Consider the following 27,665-nt stretch of genomic DNA (forward strand, 5'->3'; position numbering starts at 1 on the left):
GTTCACGCTGACACTAATGCACCCTGAGCCTGCACGGCAGTTTCAATTTCTTTGATACTCGATTGGGGCTGCTTAGCCACAATCAGGAATATCCTGCATTGCAACCTTTCATCAATTTTTCTCTGCCGTCCATGACCAGAGTGATTAGCTACAGTGCCATGGGTTGTAAACTTCTTGATTAGGTTGCACACCGTGGACAAAGGAACATCAAGATCTCTGGACATGGACTTCTAACTTTGAGATTTAGGTAGACAGCACGAGTGAGAAATAATTCTAAAACTTAACCTTTAATTTTATTCATTAAAATGTGTAATATATTAAAATACATACAAATTTGGATCACCCTGCGGGTAGCCAAGGCCCGTATCCTTACATTGAGTCGGGATACCAATGGACAAACACCATTAGGGGATAACAATATAGTGTGTTTAGGGTAATGGTATGACTCTTATATTCCACAGTAATACAGGGATGATGGACAGTGGTCCTGCTATTAGCATGCAGTATATATCTATATAGCAACAAATCCCACAATTACTGGCCACAGAGAGTAGCCTTATACCTCTTTTAGATTATTAAACACACAGATAGTAACAAATTGGAAGGGTCTCACCCAATTAGATGATCTTCCTAAGTTTTGCCAGCATTTCCACATTGGAGGGGTCACAGCGGGGCTTGAAATCCGGGCTCGATGTAACTTGCCCTATGCCCCTTTGACTCCCGTCCTTACAAGGACGGTCCACATCTGAACCTAAGTCCTTGTGCACAGCTGCCCCACATGCCTCCCTACGCGTTTCGTCACAATGAAGTAACTGATCAGGGGACCTGGCATGAAAGAAAAAGTATGGAGGGCCAAAGAGTGGTGTGACACCTGCAAGGTCCATACACCAAATGCTGACAGCATTTGGCAGAATTTGGTGTATGGACCTTGCAGGTGTCACACCACTCTTTGGCCCTCCATACTTTTTCAAGGGGGCATAGGGCAAGTTACATCGAGCCCGGATTTCAAGCCCCGCTGTGACCCCTCCAATGTGGAAATGCTGGCAAAACTTAGGAAGATCATCTAATTGGGTGAGACCCTTCCAATTTGTTACTATCTGTGTGTTTAATAATCTAAAAGAGGTATAAGGCTACTCTCTGTGGCCAGTAATTGTGGGATTTGTTGCTATATAGATATATACTGCATGCTAATAGCAGGACCACTGTCCATCATCCCTGTATTACTGTGCAATATAAGAGTCATACCATTACCCTAAACACACTATATTGTTATCCCGTAATGGTGTTTGTCCATTGGTATCCCGACTCAATGTAAGGATACGGGCCTTGGCTACCCGCAGGGTGATCCAAATTTGTATGTATTTTAATATATTACACATTTTAATGAATAAAATTAAAGGTTAAGTTTTAGAATTATTTCTCACTGGTGCTGTCTACCTAAATTGTTTGTGAGTATTGTCCCTGCAGAGTCACCAACTGGTGAATCTAGTTGCTTAAAAACTAACTTTGAGATTGTTGATAATTTTCAAGAATTTTGGTTCTCAAACCCTCAGACATTTCCCTTCTTTTTCTGTTCTCCATCCTTAGTGTAGCACAGACAGACATACAGTACAAAGATTGAGTCAACTTCTCCCTTTTTTCTGGTTTCAGGTGTGATTTTCATATCACCCACACCTACTTGCCACAGGTGAGTTTGAAAGAGCATTACATTCTTAAAACAAAATTGTTTACCCACAATTTTGCAAAGGTGCCAACAATTTTGTTCAGCCGATTTTGGAGGTTTTATGTGAAATTATGTCCAATTTGCCTTTTTTCTCAGTTTTTTTGTGCTGTTCCAATACACACAAAGTAAATAAATGTGTATGACTAGACATGCAATTACAATAATTTTCTAGAAGAAATACTTCATTTTCTGGAACAATTTCAAGGGTGCCAACACTTACAGCAATGACTGTAGTTCTGTTACTAAAACAACGCACAAGAAAGATCCATATATGTTGTAGTAGGCTTTTATCTGAATTATACTGTATCAGACACACTTAGATACATAAGCCTTCAAACTTCAGTGAGCTCTAGATTAAATAAAGAGTACTGTCATCAGATAAAAAGAGACCAGTTCTTGCTCTTATTTGATGCCTGCTGCTCCCCTGAGTATACAGATTTTTGTTATTATGTCAATCCGCCAAACGGAGCTTACAGAGATATTGGCCATATTTATTTGGTGCTACTTTTTATGGTGTTTAACAAGTTGGTGTGGCTCACAGACTAATTATGCAGAGCAGCATGAAGACACGTCCCGGAGACTCCAGTGAACCACACCCCTTTGATAAACACCATAAAAATTAGCACTAAATGAAAACGCTCATATCTCTGGAACCGTATGGCGGACTTAAGAAACACAAAAAATGGGAGATGCAAGGGACCAACGGGAATAAAAAAAGAGCAAAAACTGGGCACTTTTGATCTCACGTCAGGGCCTCTTTACTAATGTGATTGAATATGGATGGTGTGTCCTGTCTGTTAGATGTGAATATGTTGGATAAGTGCTATGATTTTGTGCAATGATCCGTCTTATTAGAGTCTAGACATTGGATAATTCATATATTGCTGTTGACGCTTGTTTTTTTTTTTACTAGGATGTCAAAGCATTTGGAGATTAGATATTCACAACAATAAAACAGAGCCAGTGGGATCACTGACTAAATCAAATCACCACTCCAGCATTTTGGGGTTTTTTTCAGCACCAGAGTGGCACTTTAAATATAAGCCACCCCACCCTCTGTCATATACCGACCTTCCGGCAGCTTCACCTTTTACCGACGCAGCTCCCGTCCAGCGGCTTCTTGTGACTGTAACATCTGACGGTCCAGAAGTCAGAAGTTGAGTCACAGCTCCCAATGCATCTCTATGAGAGCCAGATCAAGGCCAGAACGAGGCTCTCATAGACTTGTACTGAGTTGTGATCTCTTGCATGCTCAATGAAACACTGGAGCTACTGGCAGGTCACAAATCACCAGAAACCAAAAAGAGCGGCGATGACAGAGAAGAAGCCACCGGAAGGTGAGTATAATACAGGGTTCAAAGGGTTTAGATTTAAAGCACCACTCCAGAGGGGCAATAAAAAACAAATCTGCAGTGGTGTTTTAAATAAAAAAAAGTCTCATTCTCCTCTAACATCAATGCAACTGAGCAAACTGCAAAAACTGGGAGGATGCAGGTTTTTGGGAAAACACCGACAGCATTGATCGTACCATCTAAGGCAAGGGTCCCCAACCCGTCGTTTGCGAGCCACATGTGGCTCGCCTGTTCATGACATATGGCTCGCCATCGGTCCCAGGAAATGTAGCAGTACATGGCCGTGGGCCGTCTGTTTCTCAGGACCGGCGTTTCTTGGTGGGCAGACTGGGCAGCTGACTCAGGGCCCTAACACTGTGAGGGGCCCCCAGCCTTTAAATCATAACCTTTAGTGATTGTACAAGTTCTGTATGATCACTGAAGCTTCCGCAGTTGCAGTATGACCTTTGGTGACATCACAGTCATGTGACTCACCTAAGTTCTTAACGCTGCACTGCGAGAGTCCTCAGACCTGCACATATGCAGTGCCAAGGACCTGGAGATCCCGCCTCTATTCAAATGTATGCACGCCTGAAAGACGCGCATACAATTGAACAGTGCGGTGACAGGACTGACATGGAAGAGCTCCTCAGCACTGCACCGACATGCCGTCATCACCAGGGCCGGAGCTGCAGAGAAGAGGAGGAGGACGCGCAGACACAGGTAAGTGCTCCAGAGGAGCCGAAGAGGACATGTAGGCAGGGGTGCAACTTCCGCGGTCGCAGAGATTGCCCCAGCCCCTGATGCAAATGGATGTGTGTCTGAGGGCACGCATCCAGCTGAAAAAAAATCAAAGCACAGAGACTCGTTGGGTCCCTGCACTGTGATGTGTTGGCCGCCGATTAAGGCCATGAATATCCATTGCTCCCCACGCACACAATCGTGGGCATGGGGAGCAGAGAATATGCTGACAGCTGCCAGTGCTGTAAGTGGCTGCGCATCACACTCACGTCATGCGCTGCGCCGCTTACACGCTGGTCACTTGCCATGCCACTGTTGCATGAGGACGCCAGGGGAGTGCAGGGTAGGTGAGTACTATTGTTTTTTTTAATTTTTTTTTTACTGTGTGCTGGGGAGGGACTATCTACCGGGAGGCTGGTGATGCTATGTACCGGGAGGCTGGTGATGCTATCTACCGGGAGGATGGTGAGGCTATCTACCAGGAGGATGGTGAGGCTATCGACCAGGAGGATGGTAAATCTATATACCAGGCTGGAGGACTATATATCAGGATGGGGACATGATGGAGCCATATAAACCAGGATGGACACATGATGGAGCATATATACCAGGATGGGGACATGATGGAGCATATATACCAGGATGGGGACATGATAGGGCCATATATACCAGGATGGGGCCATGATGGGGCCATATATATCAGGATGGTGCCATATATATCAGGATAAGGCCATGATGGGGGCCATATATACCAGGCTATATCCATGATTGGGGATATGATATGTGGTCTGGTCATAGTGTTGTCGTATTTCTCCCTTGTATGTGGTAATATTCGGTTACTCCATGGTCTAATTATGGTATGGTGGTATTACTCTCTTGTAAGTGGTTGTATTTGATCACTATGTGTTGGTAATATGTTATCTGGTCATAGTGTTGCGGTATTTCTCCCTTGTATGTGCCTGTATTTGGTCACTATGTGGTGGTAATATGTTGTCTGGTCATGGTGTGGCGGTATTTCTCCCTTGTATGTGGTATTATTGGTCTTGGTATAGTTGATTACGTTGTGTCTAGAGGTCACTTTTTGTCTCTGATATTAATATGGGGAAGATTCTTTATGTCCAATTGTTGTTTCCTGTTTTATACTGCTAAATTGACTTTGACTACATCTTCATCTCTACAATGTGGCTCTCGACCAACTTTCAAAGTCGAATGTGGCTCTCAAGGTAAAAAAGGTTGGGGACCCCTGATCTAAGGGGTTATATGATCTGAAGCCAACTTGGACTCCGATCATTGTCTGCAAGCAACAGCCCAATCTTATGAAGCATCTTCCTATAAAACCGAGCAAGATAGAAGAACCCATAATGTTTTTACAGCAGTAATTAAGGGTCTAATGATCCTGAATTACAGCAAGTCTGGTTGTAGTAGATTTCTGCTGATTGCTCCTGGAACCAGCTTACCAGCTAATCTAATTGCTTTCTTCTGCGTTGTATTCTGTGGGAGATTATGTCACGGGATAAAGACCACACTATGACGTATGTGTACATTACCAGCGCGTTCTCTGTATCGATACGAGATCTAAGCTTAGAAGATGAGAGCATGTACAAGATAAGACTTACAAAGTGACTCAAAAGAGGGGAATTTATTATGAGATGAAGACAAGTGTGATGACAATTTTTCTTCTGCCTGCATTATTGTACTTTACGCAAAATTGTCAGAGCTGCACAATCTTTGATAAATGTGGCACAGTTTTACATGTAACATTTCTGTCTGGAGCTGCCTCTCCAGTTTTTATGTTATGCCTACTGAAGTGAAAATTGAGAGTTTGGATAGGCCTATCTGACCTAAACCATAACCCATTCCTACTCACATTTCAACTGTGATAAGAGTGATCTTAAAAAAAAAAAGACACAATTTGTAATTTAATTTTTTTATGCCAGAAAACTGGAACAAAAAAGTCTTAATAAATTTTGAATGTTTCCTGTAAATTCTATGTGTAAATTATAAAACTGTGCTTAAATGAGAACCTGCAGTTGAGCAAAGTTGTAGGGATCTGTTCACATTACGTTTGGTACAGAAGCATTAGTATATTTCTTTTAAACTGTAGAGGAAAAGCCAAGTTGATTTAAAGCATAGCCATCATAATCATTTTTATTTCAGAAATCAATAGTACATATGAAAATACGTAACTTTGTAATGTATATTATCTGAGAAATCTGCTTCATTCTCTACCAGAATTGATCAGTAAATACCAAAATTCTCAATTCTGAGGTAAAAATCTGTGTTTAGTGAAGACTTTCCCATTACTGAGATAGGAGATGGCAGTTGGTGCTGATGAGATTCTATGAAGATAGAAAAGTGAGGAGGGGGTGGAGCTAGAGGAAGAGGGAGGAGCTAGAGGCAAAGGTCCGCCCTCTCCCAACTCTTCTACCGGATTTGTGGTGAGCACCTTGAACCCCCAGGTGCTTCACAGAATTTTTATAACGTTGAGCTGTGAAAATAAAAAATAAAATTTTTCCCACAAAATATGATGTTTTAGCTTTAAATTTAGCAATTTCACAAGGGTAACAGGAGAAAATGCACCATTAAATTTGTAGTGCAATTTTTCCAGAGTACACCGATTCCCCATATGTGGTGGAAAACTACTGTGTGGACACACGGCAGGGCTCGGAAGGGAAGGAAATGCAAAAATGTCTGGAATCATTAGTGGACTCCATGTTGCGTCTGGAGAGCCCCTGATGTGCCTAAACAGTAGAAATCTCCCCACAAGTGACCCCATTTTGGAAACTAGACGTCTCAAGGAATTTATATAGATGTTTGGTGAGTACCTTGAATCCCCAGATGCTTCACAGAATTGTATAATGTTGAGCCGTGAAAATTAAAACAAAAAATAAAATCCCATTTTTCCCATAAAAATGTTGTTTTAGCTCCAAATTTAGCAATATCACAAGGATTAAAGGGGAAACTGCACCATGCAATGTGTTGTGCAATTTGTCTTGAGTACGCCGATACTCTAAATGTTGGGGAAAACTACTGATTGAGCACACGGCAGGGGAAGGAAGGGGAATTGCGTTTTATTCAACAAAAAATATGCTGAAGGCACAAAATGTTAATTGTTGCAAAGCTAATAGGAGAAAATAGACCACAAAATTGGTTATGCAATTTCTCCTCAGTATAGCACTAACCCATATGTGATTATAAACTACTCTTCAGGACCAGTGCAAAGCTCAAAAGGGAAGGAACGCCATATCGGAGTTCAGATTTGGCTGGAATGGTTTGGGGCTGCCATGTCACATTGGCAGAGCCCCTAAGGTGCCAGAACAGCAGAAATCCCCCACAAGTGACCCTATCGTACAAACTGCACCCCACAATGAATTTATCTATGGGTGCAGTGAACATATTGACACCACAGGTCTGTCACAAAATCTTATACCATTGGGCAGTGAAGAAAAAAATAATCGTCACAATATCTCACATGTAGTTGTACAGCACTGTGTGGCCACATGGCAAGACTCTGGAGAGAAGGGACGCCATTTTATGTTTGGAGCACAGAGTTTCCTAGAATTGTTTGCAGACTCCATTTGTAGAGCCTCTATTGTGGGACAGGTGTATAGATTGTGTCGTTCCGGACGTGGTGATACCAAATATGTGTAACTTTTATTCTTTTGATCACTGATCTTATGTATTGCAAGACATGTACTGCATTACATGAAACCTGTCAGATTACACTGACAGAACACCTGTCAGTGTAATCTGGCCTAACAGGCCACCATACCTGACACACCAGGAGATCATTGTTTGGCCTCCGGGTGCCATGACAGCCATTAAATCCCAATGATTTTGTCATGGAGGTGCCGATGGAGGTCAGAGAGGGAGCCCCCTCCCTCCCATAACCTTGTAAATGCTGCGATCGCTATTGATCTCAGCATTTGGACCGATCAAGACCTGCTGCGTCCTGGGTGCTGCGGGTTCTGACCTGCGGGGCCTTGAGTCTCCTCCGCAGTAGAACGCAGGAGGCCGCAGCTGGTTGTAACCACTATCAGGGTTCAGTGCGCTGCCGTCTCTCGCTTGATTTCTCCCTACAGAGAACGCATGCGACTCCGCAGCAAAGAATTGACATGCTACGACCTCGGAAAGCCGCATTGCAGGTCAGTTTTCGTTGCGGGCATCACACACACAGCGGGCATGGGATTTCAAGAAATCCCATCCACTGTGCTTGTACTGAACATCACAGCATTTTGGAAGCAGCGACAACACACTATATCTAAAACGCTGCAAACACTGATCATGGGCACTATAGGCTTAATCAGCCATGGGCGGCGCACATGCTGTCCCCAACTGTAACTGCAGGAGCTCGGCTGTCAGCTGTGCCGAGCTCCTGCAGTGATCATGCGGAAGGTACCGACGATATTCAGTGCTTCTCTGCACGATAATGATGTCATCAGTCAGTCAGCTTGACTAACTGATCACAGCGATCTGACTGCCGACATGAGCCCCCACACCTCTTTATGTGTCAGTTAGCTGTCAGAGCTCAAAGCCATGACGGACATAGCACGTCATGATGCGGGAACTGACACACACTCATGACGTGCTATGACCGTCATTGGTCTTAAAGGGATTCATAGCCCTCTGTATCTGTAACATACTGGCTGGTGATCAGTTAATGCAGTTATGTGAATCCCGTATTTATTATATTGATGTCTGGACCAGGCAATACAAGCATTTTTACTATTTTCTATTAGTATTTCCCCCACATCCTCATAGATTGTAAGCTTGTGAGCCGGGCCCTCACTTCTCTTGCTATCTGTTGAATTGTGTTAAGGCCCCGTTAAACGCAATGACGTATCTATCGATATATCGTTGGGGTCACGGATTCCGTGACACACATCCGGCATCGTTAGCGACGTTGTTGCGTGTGACACCAACGAGCGTCCGTTAACGATGGAAAATACTCACCAAATTGTCCATCGTTGACACGTCGTTCATTTTCAAAAAATCGTTGATTGTTGAGGACGCAGGTTGTTTGTCGTTCCCGAGGCAGCACACATTGCTACATGTGACACCTCGGAAACAACGAACTACAGCTTACCTGCGGCCGCCAGCAATGCGGAAGGAAAGAGGTGGGCGGGATGTTTACGTCCCGCTCATCTCTGCCCCTCCGGTTCTATTGGGCGACCGCTTAGTGACGCCGCTGTGACACCGCACGAACCGCCCCCATAGAAAGGAGGCGGTTCACTGGCCACAGCGACGTCGCTAGGAAGGTAAGTCTGTGTGTGCGATATTGCACTCCACGGGCAGCGATTTGCCCGTGATGCACAAACGACGAAGGCGGGTGCTTTCACCAGCGATATTGCTAGCGATATCGCTGCGTGTAAAGCCCCTTTTACTGTGTAATGTCTGATATTGTCTGTACATGTCCCCTCTAAAGTGTAAAGTTCTGAAAAATATGTTGGCGCTATAGAAATAAAATGTATTATTATTAAGAGAGAATTCTGGGAACATCATACTGTGTTGGGGGCACAATACTGTGTTGAGAGAAATGTGGCAGTATCATCATATGTTGCAGTCACTCTTGGGGCATTATACTTTGCTGGAGGCACTGTGGGGTCATTGTACTGTGCATGTGGAGGGCAGAGAAGAACGCCCTTCTTCAACTGCTGCTTTTATGTGCCATGACCTACTCCATTGAATTCTTTTTTGTTTTTTTTTGCGGGGTGGGGGGGGGCGTGTCAATAAGGACTATCACTATGTGTCTATTTCTTAAAGAAACATTACTGTAATATCCGATGGGGTGGAGCATGACACAGAGACTCAAGGATCACCAAATGCTCCGCCCTTGAACATAAAACTATAAAACTAAACATAGTACAGCATCAGATTTGCTTGGAGCGTTCCTTTAACACCCGTCAATAATCAGCACCGTATACAGCACATCAGCTAGTGAGACACATGGGAAACATCAGTAAAAATACCAGCATGCTTGTCGGATGCTCTCAGTATTATTATGACTAAGCTATTTGTGTATTCAGTCATGCTGGATTTCCATTCCTCATGTTTATACCTAATGGCATGAGTACTTTCCAGACTGCTGGGATATACGGTGCTGAAAATATAGTTTAAAGGCGGCAGCCCCAAATGGCAAAAGTTTAAGTGGTGACATCATGGTTAAAGTCGGTATTAACCCACACAGTACTCTGCAGCTGCTGCACATTTACTAAATGTAAACGTAAAAGAACTTGTATATTTGATACGTATATAAAGAGCAATATAAATAAATACCTATGCGGATGTAGCAATTTAATTAACTGTCTAGTGTAACCCATGAATACTGAGTGTATGAAGAGAAGTGACTTGACACATATATTGTCAAATAGAGTACATGTCAGAACCATCCTTCGCCATGGTCTTGTGGTCTTCTACGTTTTACATCCCCTTTGAAAGGAACCTGTCAAGACAATTGTACTACTGAAACTAATGGTATAACTGTATAGTTACGTACATGACAATAAAAATGATAACTTTCTTGTAGTAATCCGATGTACCAGCGCCGAGAAATCAAGCTAGAAGGCCATATGCAAATTACTGTTGAAGTGCATTAGGGGTGTGTCTGTTCAGTCCTAATGTGGCTTCAAAGCTTGATTTCTCAGCACTGGCAAACCGGATTACGACAAAACATATCATTTTTATCCTTGTTGTAGGACCTGTAGAGCCATACCAATTTTTTCAATAGTAAATTTGACCTGACAGGTTCCCTTTAAAAACTAAAAAGCACTTGATCAGTGTGGACTGCAGGGGAAATGTAGTATTACAAATTAATTGTATGGACACACTAGATCTACCAGACAAAGAAATATTAATTTATATAGCTAGCTTTATAATAACCTCTGAGTCTAATTGTTTTCCTTCCACGTGCTCTATTATAACACTCAATCCCAAAGGAGATCTTTATACATTTACCTTCGCTGCAGTATATTCCTGATATATATTCATTTACTCATGAAATGTTGAGGGCAGCAAACAAACAAACATTAGACACAAATTCTGAATCCAGCTCATTTTTGCTCGAGTGTCCATCTTGTTTCGGTAAAGAATTTATCATGCACATGTTCTCTAGGTGCCCTTCATTGTTAGATGAACACACGTGGAAAGACATGCAGTGAGGAGGGTGGAGATCATGCAAAGTTCATCATGCGCTGGGAGAAAATGGCAAACCAAACAATGATAACCATACGGGGAGGTGAAGAGAATTGGGACGGGTGGTGGGCATGTGCTATTAATTTATTGTGCCTCCTTCAAGCAAGTTAGAAAAGCAAAAGGCAGCCGAGGGAGATCGGAGACTTTAGAAGGCCGGTCGCTAGTAGATAACAACTGAGAACACACCTTTCAGTACAGGAACCCTGCTGATGGGTATTCCAGATCCAAGTGGAGATACTCTTTTTTTAGGGATCCCACCAACCTCTCCAGGAGACGGTAGATGTTTGTCTTCTGTGTCCTCACTCAGTGTATCAGCAGCTTCACACGGTAACATCTGTTGCCCGTCTATTGGTTTATTGGCATCAACCTCCACTTGGTAAACAGATACAGATGGCCGTGGGCGAGGAAGCACTTCTTCCAATGACAAGGACTCGGCAGCCATGTCATCATGGTGCTTTGGGTCATCATCTTCATGTTTGTTGTTTGATTCTAAGAAGACTGAGCCACTGAGGAGGTTGTCGGCCTCTTCTACATCCACCTCAAAACCATTCGTTTGGGGCTGTACACCATGTAATGCTTCAGCAGATATTGTGTTGTCCTGCTGCACCTCCTCACCTTCATATCTGTGTTCTTCCAACCCATCATCATCATCTGTATGACTAACAGTGCCATTTGATTCTTGTGTGAAGACCTGTTTTCCTTGTAGATCAGATGGTTCATTACTCAAAGTCGTCCATCCAGGGCTGACATCTTCACATGTGTCTCCAGTGATGACACCCAAATCATCCACGTCCCGTTCTGTTATTGATCTGTCTCCTTCCATACCCACTTCTGTTTCCGGTGTGCTACTTGAAGACTCCTGAATCTCCGTCTCTCCTGCGTTTGCCGGAAAACTTATCTCTAAGATTCAGGTGAAATTGTACAAGTTTGGCATGAATAGATGTAATGAATATGCATTATCACAGAGTACACAAAAATGTGAAGCAAATACATATAATAGAGAAAATGTAACCAACACAAACAAAGTCTGAAAGATTACATTAATCTGTCCCGTAGAATATATAGTGGCCAATTATCTCATTACAAACCTTCAGAATGGATGACCAATGGTCAGAATGTTTCTTTCAAAAATATAAATTTGTAAAACCAAATATCTAACGTTACCATGATGTTTTAATACCCTTTTCTAATGAACGCATATATCGAAAGCCAAAAAAGGTCTAATGGCATGACTGAGCCCTGAGCAGAGCATTGTCTTACCATTGGTAAACTATTAGTTTGCTAGAAGAAAGCAATGAATGGCATGAAGACCTTAGTGGAAACGAGTGGAAAAATGGCCACCTAAGTCTTTCGTGAGTCTTTGAGTGGACCCACAAAACACACAAGGACTAATCCAACCACAAAACTTTCTCAATAAATGCTAAGTAATAAAGCAAAGATAAAATGGCATTTCAATATAAATTCCACCTTTGTCTTCACAATTCACTTTTTTTGTAATTCATTGGTGAGATGAACATAAGTGAATTGTCATGAGGTGCTGGGTCTAACTTTGTACAGTAAAAAATGGTAAAATGCTTAGGAAAGGATTAGTATTCACTTATAGTTTTCCTTTACATGAGCTTGGGTCTAACAAGTAAGCTGTACCTTTCACTGCACTCTCTGCAGCCTGGTCCTCTTGGCGGGGGGTATTACCGAAGCCAGCTTCATCGGCTGAAGGATATAAAGTAAAGATCAGTGAACAGTCATCAGTAACTATAACTGACTGATCTCAGATGTCCACACGTTAGCCAATGAGAAATGAGGACTGGGTGAAATTTAACAATAACAGGTCCTTTTAGCCAATCGATTGTTGGAAGTGGTTCCATTATTTTTTTAGTTTGATAGATCTTTGTAAAGGAATATTCCCGGAATATTGTCAGGAAGATTAGACATGTTTACTGTGATCAAGTAAAAAATGAACTATATGTTTTAATGCCTTTAAAGAGCACCACTCTAAGGGTTTTTTTATGCAGGACTGGAGTGGTGGCCAAAAATGTAAGGTCCCTGCACTTAGGCTCATACTTACCAGCCGCCGTGTTCATATTTTATTGGCACTTTTCCGGTCAGTCTCCAGCAGTCTGTAAACTGCCAGATCCCACCAGTGTGTGCACTCAATGTAGGTCTACAAGAGCCAGAACAAGACCCTTATAGACTTCCATTGAGAACTTGTGACCTTTACCACTGTTAGTAAGAAGCTGCGATCACAAGATGGTGGTGCAGGACAGGAGTGGCGCCAGGAAGAGCTGAAGATGGTGGATAGTGAGTATTAGACTAGGTGCAGGGACCTTACATTAGGAGCACCATTACAGTGCTGAAATAAACAAAAACGCTAGAGTGGTGCTTTAATGGCCAATATGGACTAAAATGTGTATGGCTGCAGCTACAAAATAATTGTTTACCACACAATCGCTGGGTAAATCATTGTTTAACTATAAACCTACTTGCTGCTAATGCAGGGGTGGTAAAGTGCACCACACAGGCCACATCCGGCCCTCTGGCTGCTCCAGTCTAGTCCATGGACCAAGACAGCCAAAGGGTTCAAAACAGTGGACTGCGAGCTGCATCATACCCTCCACCTCCCGGCTGCCACAGCCTTATGTCATTGTTATCTGCAGGATGCAGATAGGAGTGAATACATTGGTAGAGGTGGGCTGCCGGCTCCTTATTCCACCAATCAGTGTGTGAGAGGGTCAGTGCAACAAAGCGGCAGAAGAACTGGAGAGAGGTGAGTATGTGATGGTTTTTCATCATATGTGTATGAGTAAATACTGTATATAGGGGCTATATGGGGCCCATGTATATGGGGCGATGAGTCAAGGTCAAAAGCCTGGAATCTGTCAGCAGGTTTTTGCTATGTAAGCTGAAGCCAACTTGCTGTAGGGGTTAAAAAGTAAAAATCAACTATGCCTCTCTTATGCTGTGGTTTAATTAAACTAAAGGCTTTATCACTTGGTGATTACTATTGCTAGGTTTAGCTAGCATGTGCAAGGCAGTCAGGTATGCCTAATGCTGTGATTGACACCTCCCTGTCAATGTACAATCTATATTGAGAGCCTGGTGTGGGCGGTGACAGCTCCCTGGGCTTAGCTACATGACTGAAGCTAAAAATTCAGACTGTGTCAGAATAGCTGCAGCCAGTAATCTAAGTGATACATTATTGGATTCAGAATCTTCTTGCATACATTATGCTGCTCTCAGATGAGGTGGCAAAAACCTGCTGACAGATTTCCTTTAATTAAAGGCATGTTGGCCTTATATGAAAAAGGTAAAATGTTGGTAGAATTGGTCTTGCATAAATTAACACATTCATGAGAACTTAGAGAAGTAACTATCAGGACTTGCAAATATAAAGTAAAGCCAGTGCTATACTGGTGCTAGGAATTTCGATGTTATAATTGAAAAATATGTGTAAAAAAGGTAACCTGACTGACAGGTGCAACAGTGGCAGGAATATGTAAGTCAGGTCTTGCTATCTATTCCCACCCCTGTCTGCCTGTCTGGCATTTCTCCTCTTGTCGCCATCATACATGTTAAATTCGGCACCTGCACACTATCATTTGGCATAACATTCCATTGCATACTTAGGCCTCCGACACACATCCGTGAAAAAACACGCACGTGTGTTACGTCCGTTTTTCGGGTCCGTTTTCCGGGTCCGTTTTCCGTTTGAGTCCTTTTTTTGGTCCGTGTGGCATCTGTGTGAACTGCGTATGATAGCCGTGTGTGCGTGTGTAATGCCCGTGTGTGCGTGTGAAACTTAATTGACGTGTGTGTATGTTGTCCGTGTGAAATGTCCGTGTGTGTGATGCTAAATGTCATTGATACATAACCGCTGACAGCAGACAGAGTCGCGCGCTGAGAATGAACTCGGGTGAACTTCACCTGACTTCATCCTCATACCGCGGCTCTGTCTGTGTCGCGTCCTGATTAGCGGTCACCCGTGAAGGACTCACCGGTGACCGCTAATCCCCTGAGTGACTGAAGCGAGCAGCGCCATTAGCGATGCTGTCACTCAGGTTACCCGCGGCTAGCTGGATCCACCCCCCCGTGACTGCGACTCACTTGTGACTTCATCGCTGTCACTCGTGCGACTTGCTGTCACAGGTGGAGGATCCAGCGGTGGCCGCGAGTTACCTGAGTGACGTCATCAGTGATCGCGATACTAACCTCAGTTGCTGCGTGGAGCTGTCAGGAGCGGCGGGGTTCTACTGCAGCTCCTGTCACCTTCATGTAGCAGAGCTGGAAGCGACACTGGACCTCCGTGGATTACGCCGGACATGGATGGGTATTTGGGGCATAATAAATTGGTGAACAAGGTTTTTTTTTAATTTTTATTATTTCAAATAAAGGATTTTTCTTTGTGTGTGTTTATTTACTTAAATTTTCAGATTAATCATGGAAGGTATCTCGGGGAGACGCCTGCAATGATTAATCTTGGACTTAGTGGCAGCTATGGGCTGCCATTAACTCCTTATTACCCCGATTGCCAACGCACCAGGGCAATTTGGGAAGAGCCGGGTAGAGTCCCAGAACTATCGCATCTAATGGATGCGGCAATTCTGGGCGGCTGCTGGCTGATATTGTTAGGCTGGGGGGCTCCCCATAACGTGGAGCTCCCCATCCTGAGAATACCAGCTTTCAGCCGTGTGACTTTACCCTGGCTGGTATCAAAATGGGGGGGACCACACGTCGTTTTTTTTAATTATTTATTTATTTATTTTTACTGCACAGTATAGTCCCACCCACCAGCAGCTGTTATTGGCTGCAGTGAGGCAGCTGTCACTCAGCATGGGGGCGTGTCTCACTGCAACCAATCATAGGTGCAGGTGGGCGGGGAAAGCAGGGAATACGAGATTGTTTAATGAGCGGCCGGCTTTTTCAAAAGAGGAAAAGCCGCCGGAGTTTAGTGAACAGCTGTGCAGCGCTGCGGCAGTGATCGGGGAACGGTAAGTATGAGAGAGGGGGGAGACTGACTGACAGACTGTGAGAGAGGGACAGACAAGACAGAGAGACCGACAGACAGAGAGACCGAACGACAGACTGAGGGAGATAGACTGAAAAAGAAAGAATGACAGACATTGCTAGAAAAAAGCACAAAACGTACACGGAGCATACATAGATGCATCCGTGTCACGTACTTGTGCGCACCAAACCATTGACTTTCATGGTGTCCGTGTGTGCGTGCTCCGTGCAGAAAACGGACATGCTTCGGTGCAAAACAGAAACACATACGGATCACGGACATGATGAAAAACGCAAGTTTGACCACAAACATAGATTAACATTGGTGCACGTTTCTCCGTGTCTCCGGTATATACGGAAACGGACAAAAGACGCACGTTTTTAACAGATGTGTGTGTGAAGCCTTAGATGGCTTCGGAGTCGACACCTGCGCATAGCAGTATCTCTGGTGCCATCTTTGTGAACACTATCTTTTTTCAGCGGACTGCCGTATGTGCTATGCGATGGCAGGGCATGTGCCTTCGCATCTTCTGCTTTTGTTGTGACCGCGGGAGCGCGCTCAGTCACAACAGAACTGCAGACCCTACACAAAATTAGCTCACTTAAGATTTCACACAGAAGAACATGAGCCGCACGCCTCACAGGAGATCGGTGAGATGATTTTGTGGGCGGTCTGCAGTTCTGTTGAGATCGCTTGTGCTCCCGCGGTCACAACGAGAGCAGGGGATGCGAGGGCGCATGCGCCGGCCTCGCATAGCGCATACGGCAGTCTGCTGAAAAAAGACATTGTTCACAAAGATGGCACCGGAGATGCTGCGCATGCTATGCGCAGGCACCCATTCAGACGCCATCTTAGTGATGACTTTTATGCAATATTTCCAAATAATAGTGTGGAGGCACCAGAATTAATATGTATGACGGTGACAGGGGGAGGAAGGCCAAGTAGGCAGGCAGACAGGGGCGGGAATAGATAGCAAGACCCGACCTACATATTCCCACTCCTGTTTCATGTGTCAGTCGAATTGAAGTGCATTGTTGTAACTTTACTTGCACATATTTCTGAAATAAAACATCCAAATTTAGAATAAAAGGTATGGTTACAGTCACAGCATGCTAGCGTGAGTATAGCACTGGCTTTACTTTATAAATGAAAATCCTCATGGTTGGTTCTCTTTAATATGGTTAGCCAAACCCACTGATATTTGTGGGATTTGCCAATGAGCATATGTTTAATAGCCAATCAACCAATGTTCATTTGGCAGAAGAAAACTGATTGGTCATGTTGAATTTTAACATGCCCAATCGTGTTTTGTCAAGGCATATAAGTCGCTATTCCTTGAGAAAAAACACACGCTCGGCAAAGCTAAGTGTAAATGTGTATGAGGTAGTCGTGAGAAAAAGCCGTCAACCAGATGAGTGTTTGGCTAACAGCTATTGAAAGGGCATGGCCAGGCTAGTATTGCTTCAGGCTCCTCGCTGCGGCCTATCTTAGCTGCAGCTATTCTTGTGTGACTGGACAGTCTCATGATCAGATCTCAACAGGACAGAAATAAAACAGCAGCAGGCGAGAAAATCAAGAATAATCGCCGAAGTAGATGACAGAAAGGGAAGACTACTTTCCAAAAGCAAAAGTGCCAGAAAATCAAAGTAGAGAACCAAACTGCAGAACAGGAGAAGAGATAAAGGTCTTCATGCTGAATAGAGGAGGAAAGCCGAGTTAGATATAAAGGGTTTGTCCACGTCTTATGTAAAATAATCACTATATAATGGAAAGTTTACCTTGATTCAGTTCCTCATCCCTTTATAAAATCTCTGCTTGTTGTCAATAAATTAAAGCATTTAATAATGAGGAAATGAAAATGAGAGATTGATGATTTAATGTAATTTAAATTATATGTTTTACATAAAACCGAAACACCCTTGTAAATGGAATCTGTTACCGGGTTTTTGCTATGCTATCTGAGGGTAGAATGATGTAGAGGCTGAGACCCTGATTCCAGCGATGTGTCACTTACTAATCTGCTTACTGGTATATGGATGAAATCACACTTTTATTTGTTGCTGATCTTCCAGACCTCTAAATGCTGAACTCTGTATAACCCCGCCCACACCACTGATTGGCAGCTTTCTGCCTATGCAGAATGTACACAGAAAGCTGCCAATCAGTCATGGGGCAGGGTTATAGAGAGCTCATGAATGTGAAGGACTACATGGCAGCAAGTTTAATAGTCCTCTAGTGATAATCTCCTGCTAATAAAATTATACTAAGAAGCCCAATAAGTGATACATCATTGGAATCAGGGTCTCAGTCTCTTCATCATGTTGCTCTCAGATTAGGTGGCAAAAACCTGGTGGCAGAGTCCTTTTAAGAAACTGTTAGAGAGTAGTAAAAGGTAGTAGTCAGCACAGTTAGTAGAAGCAGCAAGGCACTGTCGTGTGTGATAAAAGAAAGTAATGGATCAAAATAGAATAGAAATTCCCTAAGTCATATTTGCATCTGTGTAAGTCTGGCCATACACGGATTATTTATACTGAATTGATGTTGGTTGATTTTGACAGGAAAAACCAACCACCTATTGTTTATAGGGGCTTACCAACATCATCTGTCAGGGAAAGGAAGGATCAGGCAGCTAACTTTCAATATGCCCAATCTCAGAGGATCACCTGCTGCAGCGCAGACAGAAGCTGAACACGTCTGGTCATGGCTATGGTTCTTGGCTGGATCTTCAAAGTATATATTTTTGGATCTCTGGTGCACTTCAGAGAGCAATATAATCTGCTGCAATGTATGCTGCCCGTGGTTTGGGCAGCATAAATAAGGTGACAGGTTCCCTATGAAGGATGAAAAAGCGCAGCAGACTGCGTTTTTTAAATCCTGTAAAAATACGTATTGATATGTGCACAAAAATATGTCAAATGGATAACAATCTGACATATGTTTTTCCCATTATATTTTATGGAAATACAAATGTATCCGTTTAAGGCTATCTGCGCACTAGACCGTTTTACCCGCGGATTTACCTGCGGATTTGCCGCGGAAATTTCTTGAGAAAGATTAGAAGTCTTTCTGCAGACATTTCCCAGCAAAACCTATGTGTAAAAAAAATAGCTGTGCGCACACTGCGGATTTTTCTCAAGAAAATTTCTTGAGAAAATTTTCTCGAGAAACTTTCTTGAGAAAATGAGCATGTCCATTATTACCTGCGGAATACCCCCGGAATTGCTATACTTGCATGTGTCAGGAACAACCTGCGGAAAATCCGCGGTGAAATCGCGGTAAAATCGCGGCTAATCCGCGGTAAAAACGCACGCATTTTTACCGCGGATTTGGTGCGTTTTTTCCCGCAGGTGCGGGAATCTTCAACTCCCAGAATGTCTCTCAAGAAAGTTTCTTGAGAAAAAGGACATTTCTAGTGTGCACATAGCCTTAGGCTGGGGCCACACGGGGACTACTGCGATCCACTTGCATGACACTCGGCTCATGCTGGCAGTACAGCAGAGCCGAGTGTCATGCGTGTGTCCTTGCAACTGAGGTCCGTTCGTGCGAGCAGACCTCAGCTGCGGGGGGCGGGCTGGCACGGAGGAGGGGAGGGAGGGATTTCTCTCCCTCTCTCCTGCATAGCCGGCTATTGCCATTCTCGCACTGCACTAGCGGTACACCGGTGTACCGCGAGTGCAGTGCGATTTTTCTCTCGCCCCATTCACTTGAATGGGTGCGAGAGAAAGAGTCTCGCATTACAATCGCAGCATGCTGCGATTGTTTTCTCAGTCCGATTAGGGCTGAGAAAATAATAGCTCATGTGTGCTGACACACAGGCTAGAATTGGTCCGAGGGGAATGCGATGTTTTATCGCACTCCTCTCGCACTGTTTTTCTCGCCGTGTGGCTTAGGCCTAAATGTTTTTCTTACAGTACAAACTGATATGTCAAGTACACCACAAAACATGGTGTGAACCAGGCCTTATCCATGAGCTGTATTAATTATTGCAGTTCAGTCTCCTTTGCATGGAGAGAAGATGTAATACCAGGCACAACCTATAGTCATAGTGGTGCTGTTGGATTACTAAGGGAGCTGCTAGGAATAGAAATATAAGACCACGTGGTGATTTTTTACCTCAGTATTTTTAAGACAAAACCAGGAAAGGGTATAAAATACAGAAGTGGTGACGTGTTTCTATTATACTTTTCCTCTGATTGTCCCACACCTGGTTTTGGCTACAAATACTGAGGTAAAAAACTCACCAAATACAAAATGTGTGAACGTGGCCTAACAGTGAGTTACTTCAGGAGGTATCAATGCTCAGGTGGCTGCCATCAAGATGGAGGTATGATTAGAGTGTCACAGCCCCTGTCCTATTGTGAGAAGTCATTATGTGACTCCAACCTTCTGGAGGCATGAATAATTGAATTACTTTGATCCAAAACCTACATTTATCACCCACAATGCTCGCAATCCTCGCATCTAGAAACGCAAGATTCATGCATAGGCATAAGGATGGCAGAGGCAGAGGTAAAGCCGTAGCAGAGAGGCACCGGCATGTGAGTGGGTAACCTGCCGCGTTCTGCCTTACCAGTGGTTGCCTCAGGGATCTCTGTATGACCCTGGCCTTTTACTGCTTCACCATTTGTTAGGTCGTCCTCTAGCACAGGGCTGCTGTCTGTAACAGGATGATAAAACAGTATGGGTTAAGCATGTGTAAAGCCAGCACAGTAAACATCACCCATAATGAACTGTTCTACGCCACCATTATATAACCACTGCCTCATTCCCAGGGAGAGCGTACTCCAGGTTTTCTACTAACAAGGTGCCAGAACACATAAAAGGACACTAATGCTACTTGCAGCATTGCGTGAGATTACCTGCGGCCTCCCGCTGTCTGCCTGGTGTGGATTACCGTGACTTTTAATACCCCCATATGTCCTGTGTCATGAATGAAAAGCAAGTGTAATAGGACAACGATGGCACATTATTCAGATTGCGAACAGTACCTAAAGGGGTCATACAGGGAGAGGCTTATGACAGATCTAGAGAGGCACGGTGCTCAGTGGTTAGCAGACTAAAACCCACCATAAATAGCTGCCGGCTATCTCTCCCAATCCCCCCATAAACAGGAACTTTCAGCTCAGTCAAGCACTCCCGTGTTCTCAATGAGAGGGCCGTTAGCAGACGCCTCTAGCGGCAGCTTACCTCCCACAGATCAAAAGGGTCGGCTGTCTGAAATGCAACGTGCCAGGAGGACCCCATACTCATATATTGTCAGTTGATTTTGCAGATATCGGCGGGTTGTAGCCGACATTAGTCTAATGTATATGGGGGCCTTAGGCCCTGTGCGCACGCTGCGGTTTTTACCGCAGTTTTGCTGCATGTTTTGCTGCAGAAAATGTTTATAACCTTGCTGCAGTCCTTCCCCAGCAAAACCTATGGTAAAAAAAAATGCTGTGTGCACACTGCGGATTTTTCACCAACAGGTTTTGCTGCATGTTTTCTGCAGCAAAAATAATTGCATGTCACTTCTTTTCCGCAGGTACCTGCGTTTTTTGCCATAGATAACGGTCAAAAACCGCAGAAAACAACCCGCGGAAAACCTATGGCAAACCATGGCAAATCATGGTAAAACCGCATGCGGTTTTCAGGTTCGGTTATCTTTCAGAGCCTGCGGAATTTTCTTAAGAAAACTCCATTTTCTACTGCTCACAGGGCCTTAAAGGGTTTTCCAGTTTCCGTCTCCAGTTTATTTTAAAAAAAAACAAATTGTGCTTTACTCACCCTCAAGTCCAGCACATCTATTATTGTCTGCAACGCTCACATCACGTCATCAGCACTACAGATAATCAGTGAGCGCAACTGCTCTGGTCAAATTTGATGGCATGAGCTACTCAGAGCTGCTAAGATCACTGATTGACTGCCATGCTGTCAATGTGACTTCAGCGCTACAATAACAGTCACGGAACAGTGGAGGAGGCACAGCGCTGGACCTGAGGAGGGTGAGTAAAGCAGAGTTTGTTGTTTCTTTAGAAATTATTTTACCACTTCAGGTTTCCAACGATATGAAGAGGTTAAAAGAAGTGACTTGAAAGTCGCTCACTACTTAAAAGTTTTTAAAAAAAAGTTGGTCAAATACATCACAACAGTTTTTCATATCAAACTGCAGCCAACACAACACGATAACTTTAGGGTAACGTGTGCGAACCCGGTGACTTTTTCAGGAGGAAGGCATTTTATTTTTCTTAACTGACTTTTTTTTTATGTCTTTTCATTTGTTTTTTGTGATGTCTTTTCACTTGCTTTTTTGTGTTGTCTTTGACCACCTTTTTTTTAACTTGTATTAAATAAACTAGTGAGCAACTTTCAAGAGGAAGCAGCTAGAAGAATGATCGGGTCACTTCTTTTAACTCCTTCACATCTTTGGATTCTCTAAAGACTGAACATATGAACAGCAAGTCATGATTACATTGCAGTGCATATATTCATTCTTTTTAGTGTTTGTTGAGGCGTTCCTGCCCAAAAAAGACATTGCGTGCCCTTAAAGGTATATTCTCAAGTTTGACAGTTATCTCGTCGATAAAACAACTTCCCAATAGGTGAGGGTCCGAACACTGGGACATTCACTGATCCGAATAATTTGGGTTCTGAATATTACCATGTAAAAAGAGCGGTGATCAAGCACTGCCACTCCATTTATTCTTATGGGAGAACCACAGTGCTCGCCATCTTCAGCGCCGCGGTCCCATTACGAATGAATGGAGTGGTGGTAGTGTGCATGATTGACCTCCGCTCCATTCACATGAAGCTTCTCAGGGCGACCAGTTTTTAAAAATTTGAGTAATTGATTCATAAAGTTTTTATTCAATTAAAAAATAATTGTCTAATGTTTTCTTATGCAATGGATGAAACTTTATTTGTGGATATATCCTTTTAAATTGATTTTTAGAAGTTTTAAACTGAGACGGGATATGGCCTTTAGCTGAAGCCGATTGTGAAGGGGCATTCATGCCGTAGCTGGGAACCTGTTTTTGGCATTCTGTGTCTTTTGGTCTTCACGCCTGTCTCAAGCTGAGTCTTTCAGTATCCTAACAGAATGGGGTCACGCTGAATAGAGTCAATGGGGGTGAAATTCCATGGATTCCCAACATGTAAACTTATACTTTTACCAGTGTTACATCGTCACATCTGAGCCCTGCTAGAGCTTTCCCTTTAATAAAAAGAGACTATAACTTATTTCCGCTCCCTCTGGTTGGGGCATAGCTCAGTCCTAGTAATGGAGAGGGTGACGAGAACATGGAATGTAAGTGCATCCGGTCAAATGCTGAAATGTGAACCTGATCCCCAGGGAAATGTGCTAGACCTGTGCCGGGGGGATTCAGATTGGCATGAAGCTAGAAAAGTCATGGTGAAAAGAGCGAATGAGGTTGATTCCTCTGAATAAATTCATATTAAAAACATTTTTATTTAGGACCTGTCTATAAAGATCAGTGCAAACCACGCTCTACATGCCGCTTATCTTCCAGATATGCCTCCCTTTAAAGATAGCTGGAAATATGTTGCATTGTTTGGATAGAATAATTTACAATTTTAGTGGAATTTTCTGTTATTAAGACTCATGGATTGAGGATTAAACATTGCCGACCTATTACTTTAGGGCATCAATGTTTGCTCAGGGAGAGAGTCCTAAACATGGCCTCCACTGATCAGCAGATCAGACCCATAGTATTCTCAAAAATGCTGTTGCCCCTTCGATGTGTATCCAAAGGCTAATCGCTTCCCTCGGCTAAGGACTAGAGATTTTAAATGACTCACATAAGTTTTACCTTTTCATAAAACAAGCGAGCATGACAGATGGGAGACGTCAGTTGAAATGACGGATATTTTGCTCATTGTTGGGTATGGGAATAGTCTCTCACCTCAAACGACAGGCCTGCAACTCAGAAGCCCCGACCAAGCCACAGATGGCAACAGAAATCAATAGATTTGTCGTTTTCAAGGGCTATTACCACGTCACACGTTTATGGCACATCGGTGGATGTGCCATAAATGTATAGTAGGTACAGAGCCCACTACTGGGACCTTCATCTATCTAAAGAACAAGTCTCTGATGTGCCGCTATTAGTAGTGGACTACCCATTCATTTGTGTAGGAATATCTCTACTTCTCTGCTTATAGAGAAACTCATGATGGGCCCCTCAAGACTGATGTGGGTATTGCTGAGGGGACACCGTATCTTAAATATATTTATTGCATTTCCTGAGGAATCTTAGATAAATCTTGGATGACACCAACCAATCTTGGATGACACCAACCATCACAAACCAGCAATGAGTCATTAGCAGGGGCGTTAATATAGTAAGTGCAGGGATTTCAGTCACACCCAGGCCCCGGAGACTAGGAGGGCATAAATGAGAAATTCAATATTAGTAAAGATCTGATAGTTGGGGGCCCTGTTGGAGATTTTACACTGGAGCCCACGGGCATCAAGATACACCACTCGTCATTAGGTAAACATTGGTCTGAAATCCCTGATGTAAGGACAGATTCTGGATAGACCATCAATGTAAACTCCCCACTCTCCAAATAAAAAAAACCCTTTAATTTCTGAAAAATGAAAGATCTACAACTTTTTAATACACCTCATGTATCAAAACCTTACATTCTTTGTGTGCAGTCAGTGAGTGAGGGATTAAAAGCTTATTTGACTATTTGACTAAGTCCATCTGGCACAGATACAAGGCTTGTTAGGGTGAAAAAAGTGTGCTACGCACTCAATAAATGGTTCAACCTCATTACACAAGCCTCATAGACAAAAAAGAAAAAACAATCAAAATTCCTTGGCAAATTATAGTAAAATAAGCAATTCTGCAATTTACTGTATATTACATTTTTCAGCTGTTCTGAGATAGTAACACTTTTTTCTGTTTATTACTCGTTGCCTTGAAGACTGACCTCCACTGGTAGAAAGCAGAACATGAGAAGTGCTTATAAGCTCTTTTTTATTGAGCTTGTAAGCACAGTTTGAAGCTGGCCAGGATCGCTAGAACGTGCAGTTACCTCTAATTCAGGCCATTTTCAGTGCAGTGCTTACAAGCTAGACAGCAGCGGTGGTCGGTATCTTAGGCGACAAAATGTAACCGAAAAAAAGGGTTAAAACTTCAAGAATGCCTGAAAGTTTTAATAAGCGGTAAATTGCAAATGTGCTTGTTTGTACAAGCACTATCTGACAATATCCATCTTTCAAGATGAAATTACCCCTTTAAAGGGTCTCAGTCAGCACAGAATGACTGTTCAAACCAAGTTCAGGTGCTCGGTGCTTTATGGCATGGCTAATCATGTACATGCATGTTCCCATCTGCTGGATTTCCGATCTATCTCCTCCCTTCTATGGCTCTATGAATCCAGAGCTGTCAATCAAAGAAAAGGAGGGGGGGGAATAGGAAAAATAAGCAGGTGGAAAGGTGTATCATCATCAAGCAAGACCACCTGTACTGGGTTTGAACAGTCATCCTGTGCTGACACTGTCCCTTCAAAGAAGCCACCAATCTGACGTATTGAGACTAATAGGCTACACAATAAAACATAACTACAACAGAACAAAATAAAATATTAGGGTGTCTCTAGCAACCAAGAGTCCAACAGTGTGGGGTTTATTGCAATGGTCGCATTATGGTACAACATGACCACAGTGATATCGTTAGGTGCAATGTTATAATGTGACGCAACTTTCTTCATGTCACAAGACCAATGTCGCCACACAGGGTAGCCTACAACTCCCAGTAACCAGTGACAGCTTGTTGCTGTCAGGGAACGCTGGGAGTTGTAGTTTCACAACAGGCGGCGTGCTGAAGGATATTGATCCGAGTCGTAGGTGGTTCAAAGGTTCAAAGCAGCAGGTATAGGTAACATTGTCATCTTCTGCTTCCTTTGGTTTGCTCCATCTGCAGTCCATGGTTGCAATCTCATATTAGCAGTAGTTAAATATGTGGCAGGCCATCAACATGCGACGCATCAAGATCATCTTCCATCATGATTTGATAAATGCTGCATTGAATAGTGGAGTCAAGAAAACAATATAGACTACTATACAGATACAATAAAAATGATGAGAGCCCCACCAACGCAAATTAGGTTTATGAGAAAAAGTTACAAACTTTCTGCTGTTTGCAATAAACCAGTCAAATATTGAAATTATGTAATATAATAAGTGGTTTCTCCAAATTCAACATAAAATGGCACTTACTGACTAATGCGGTCTCAGAATTAGTAACCCCCTTCATGGCAAGTGTCTTTAGTACTTAATAGAGCACCTCATACTGTCATGAATCCGGCTTCTGGCAGCCTTTGAGGAATCTTAGCCCAATCCTCATGGACTATGGTCTTTATATTACTAATATTTTTGGGTTTGTAAGTTGACACCACCTTCATCAAAGCCATCCAACAATTTTCTGTGAGGTCAGGTGAATTTAAAGGCCACTCCATGATCTCACACGACTTCTTGTGAAACCAAGCATTGATGGACTTTAAGGTATCATTGAGATTGTTGTCCAGTTGGAAGATCCAATGACGTCCAAGCTTCAACTTCCGCATAGAAAGTGTAATTTTTTTCTACTACGAATCCATCTTGACCACCACTCCCTGCAGGTTTCCATAGCCCCAGCGCATCAGTTAGCCACTGCCATGCTTCATTGTAGACATCAATGAGCCACCCCCATGCTTCACTCTAGGCATGGAGTTCTTTTCAGCGTACACTTAATTTTTTTCTCCTCCAGACATACTGTTGATCTATAAGCTCCAAAAAGTTCCTGTTTTGTTTTATCGCTCTAGAAAGAACAGAATCCCAAAACCTCTGTGGCTTATGTATATGGTTTTAAGCGGACTTTTCTTGTACTCTTTGGTCAGTAGAGGTTTACTCCTTGGAATTCAGGATGGAGACCTTCAGTGTTTGGTCTTAAGGTGTGTTGTCCACACTGAGTCTTTTTGATAAGTTTTTGGAGCAGGAACTCTCCAAAATCCTCCTCAAAAATTTTAAATCCTCATGAAAACCTCATGAAACACCTTTTACGCTCTGTGTTCACAGTTACTTTGCTGTCACTCTTGCTGCAGTTCAGCAGTCTGCATCTCTGACTCTATACTTTGAAGTATAGTGAGTGGGCTGTTCAATGGTGCAATCCTGCCAAATAATGAACATGTCACTTTTTTCAAATACTTTCAAGGTTTCCAAAATTTAAAGCGGCAATGTCGCTTTTGAGAAGTTTTTTCAGGTGGATTCCGGGCAGAATCCACCTGAAAAAGACTGTGTGCACATAGGATAACTGTGCTATCAGTGCCTGCTGTCACCAAATCTTGCTGCAGGTCTTTTGCAGCCACTCAAGGGTTTTTGACCACCTGCCTTCTCAAGGATCTCGTGACAGTCAGCGATAGCGTGCTCTTCTGCCAAGTCTAGTTAGTGATTATCCCTTTAAACTTTGAGCATGTGAACTCTGCTACCAACTACACTTTTATGGACATTCTACTCTTTTGTTACCTTGTTATATGTCGTTCCTTTTTTGTGCAAAGCGATTTTTTCCTCTCTTATCTTTTTGCTCCACTCTCTTGACAACCCAAGAATATTAGTCAACTGGAGGCCAATGCTCATGAGGAATTGGCTAAAATGCCTGAGGAGCACTGCCAGAAGCTGGTGTGCTTATAA

The 27,665-nt window shown here is 43.2% G+C and overlaps 1 protein-coding gene across 10 annotated transcripts in view; it reads right to left on the reverse strand.

Annotated features, from left to right (window-relative positions):
• Positions 1 to 27,665, reverse strand: part of LOC142311692 (microtubule-associated protein tau-like) — a 134,823-nt gene that overhangs the window by 36,178 nt on the left and 70,980 nt on the right. For 9 of the 10 annotated variants that reach the window (XM_075350312.1, XM_075350317.1, XM_075350311.1 and 6 more), the window contains exons 3-5: positions 20,559 to 20,645; positions 12,631 to 12,696; positions 11,173 to 11,886 (exon numbers count right to left, since the gene is read on the reverse strand). In XM_075350312.1, the coding sequence (XP_075206427.1) occupies positions 11,173 to 11,886; positions 12,631 to 12,696; positions 20,559 to 20,645 (867 nt within the window). The remainder of the gene's footprint in view (positions 1 to 11,172; positions 11,887 to 12,630; positions 12,697 to 20,558; positions 20,646 to 27,665) is intronic. The other variant, XM_075350318.1, reaches the window with a different exon arrangement.

The sequence above is a fragment of the Anomaloglossus baeobatrachus genome, chromosome 5 (assembly GCF_048569485.1).
Source record: "Anomaloglossus baeobatrachus isolate aAnoBae1 chromosome 5, aAnoBae1.hap1, whole genome shotgun sequence".
In the NCBI taxonomy this organism is placed as follows: Eukaryota; Metazoa; Chordata; class Amphibia; order Anura; family Aromobatidae; genus Anomaloglossus; species Anomaloglossus baeobatrachus.